The 1,043-nt window shown below is 41.5% G+C and overlaps 1 protein-coding gene across 1 annotated transcript; it reads right to left on the bottom strand.

Annotated features, from left to right (window-relative positions):
* Positions 1 to 53: 53 nt before the first annotated feature.
* LOC107087300 (eosinophil peroxidase-like) lies at positions 54 to 952 on the bottom strand. Its single transcript, XM_015378808.1, has 3 exons — positions 753 to 952; positions 529 to 661; positions 54 to 221 (listed from the first exon to the last, which is right to left on the bottom strand). Exons 1-3 carry the CDS (start codon positions 820 to 822, stop codon positions 80 to 82), a joined length of 345 nt encoding a protein of 114 aa, XP_015234294.1. The 5' UTR covers positions 823 to 952; the 3' UTR covers positions 54 to 79.
* Positions 953 to 1,043: the final 91 nt, after the last annotated feature.

The following is a 1,043-nucleotide window of genomic DNA, read 5'->3' as shown; positions in this document are numbered from 1 at the left end:
CTTCTCTCACCTGAGTAGGAAATAAAGATGATTATTTTATGTCATGTGCATGCAGGATGAAAATCAGAGGAAAATGCTCCTATGTATTCACCAGTGGAAGAATGTGATTGTTGAGTCTCTGGTCATGGGTCCAGCCTTTGGGAGAACTGATATCATCTTCATATTCAGCAGGTAGCCATCGAAGGAATGGGATGTTAGAAGCACCCCAACGTGTGTTGTTACTGTGAGAAACATTCAAAACCAACAATTTCAGCTGTGTATCTTTATGTACTTTGAAAGGATTATAGCTACAGCCACCAAGTTTTTTATCCATTACTGCACTCTTATCCCTTACTCAGTTATGCAGCATTGGACTCCCTTGATACAGTAGTGTTTTTTTATACCCCTCCTCCCAACACCGTTTTTATACTTCCAATATTGCATAGGCTATTCAACAAAGCACCTCTAGCCACTTGTGGATCAATGGTCTACAAAGTTTTATATTATTATTATCATTTGTAAAAATAAGTTGTAGTATAGTTGACTCACACATTGTTGCAGACACTGCTTGCAGTACGAAACTGGTTCAGATTGGGAACGCTCTCACAAGAAATCCTTCTGAGTTGTGCAGAGCAGCCCGTCAGTCTGGCAATCACCTCCAGATCCTCCTCAGAGATCAGATCTAATTAGCAACACAGAGAAACAGCTTTATAAGGATGTGAAAAAGGAAAAAAGATGTATTAGTAAACATCTGAGTCTTTTTAACTGCAGACCTGTGGCGTTGATGGAGCGGCTGTGGCGTTTGGAGAGGGAGCGCTTAATTAGGTGCAGGGCATTGTCCATGTAGTCTGCAGCGCGCACCGCCTGTCTGGAAAGGCCACTGGGCTGCTTGTGCAGCCTCAGGATATCAGCTGGGCTTGCTGCATTCCTCTTAACCCGGTCAATGCTCCTGTGTTGTTTTGAGAGGTTGTATTTTTTAAGGATTTTAGCTGAAACAAATTAATATAATATCTAACCACTGAACAGTAGTCATATTTTTTAAGACTTACACTTCACGGGAGTAT

Source organism: Cyprinodon variegatus, unplaced genomic scaffold (genome assembly GCF_000732505.1).
Source record: "Cyprinodon variegatus isolate N-32 unplaced genomic scaffold, C_variegatus-1.0 Scaffold178, whole genome shotgun sequence".
NCBI classification, from domain to species: Eukaryota; Metazoa; Chordata; class Actinopteri; order Cyprinodontiformes; family Cyprinodontidae; genus Cyprinodon; species Cyprinodon variegatus.
The sequence above is the reverse complement of the archived record's forward strand: the minus strand, read 5'-3'. Positions and strand labels throughout refer to the sequence as shown.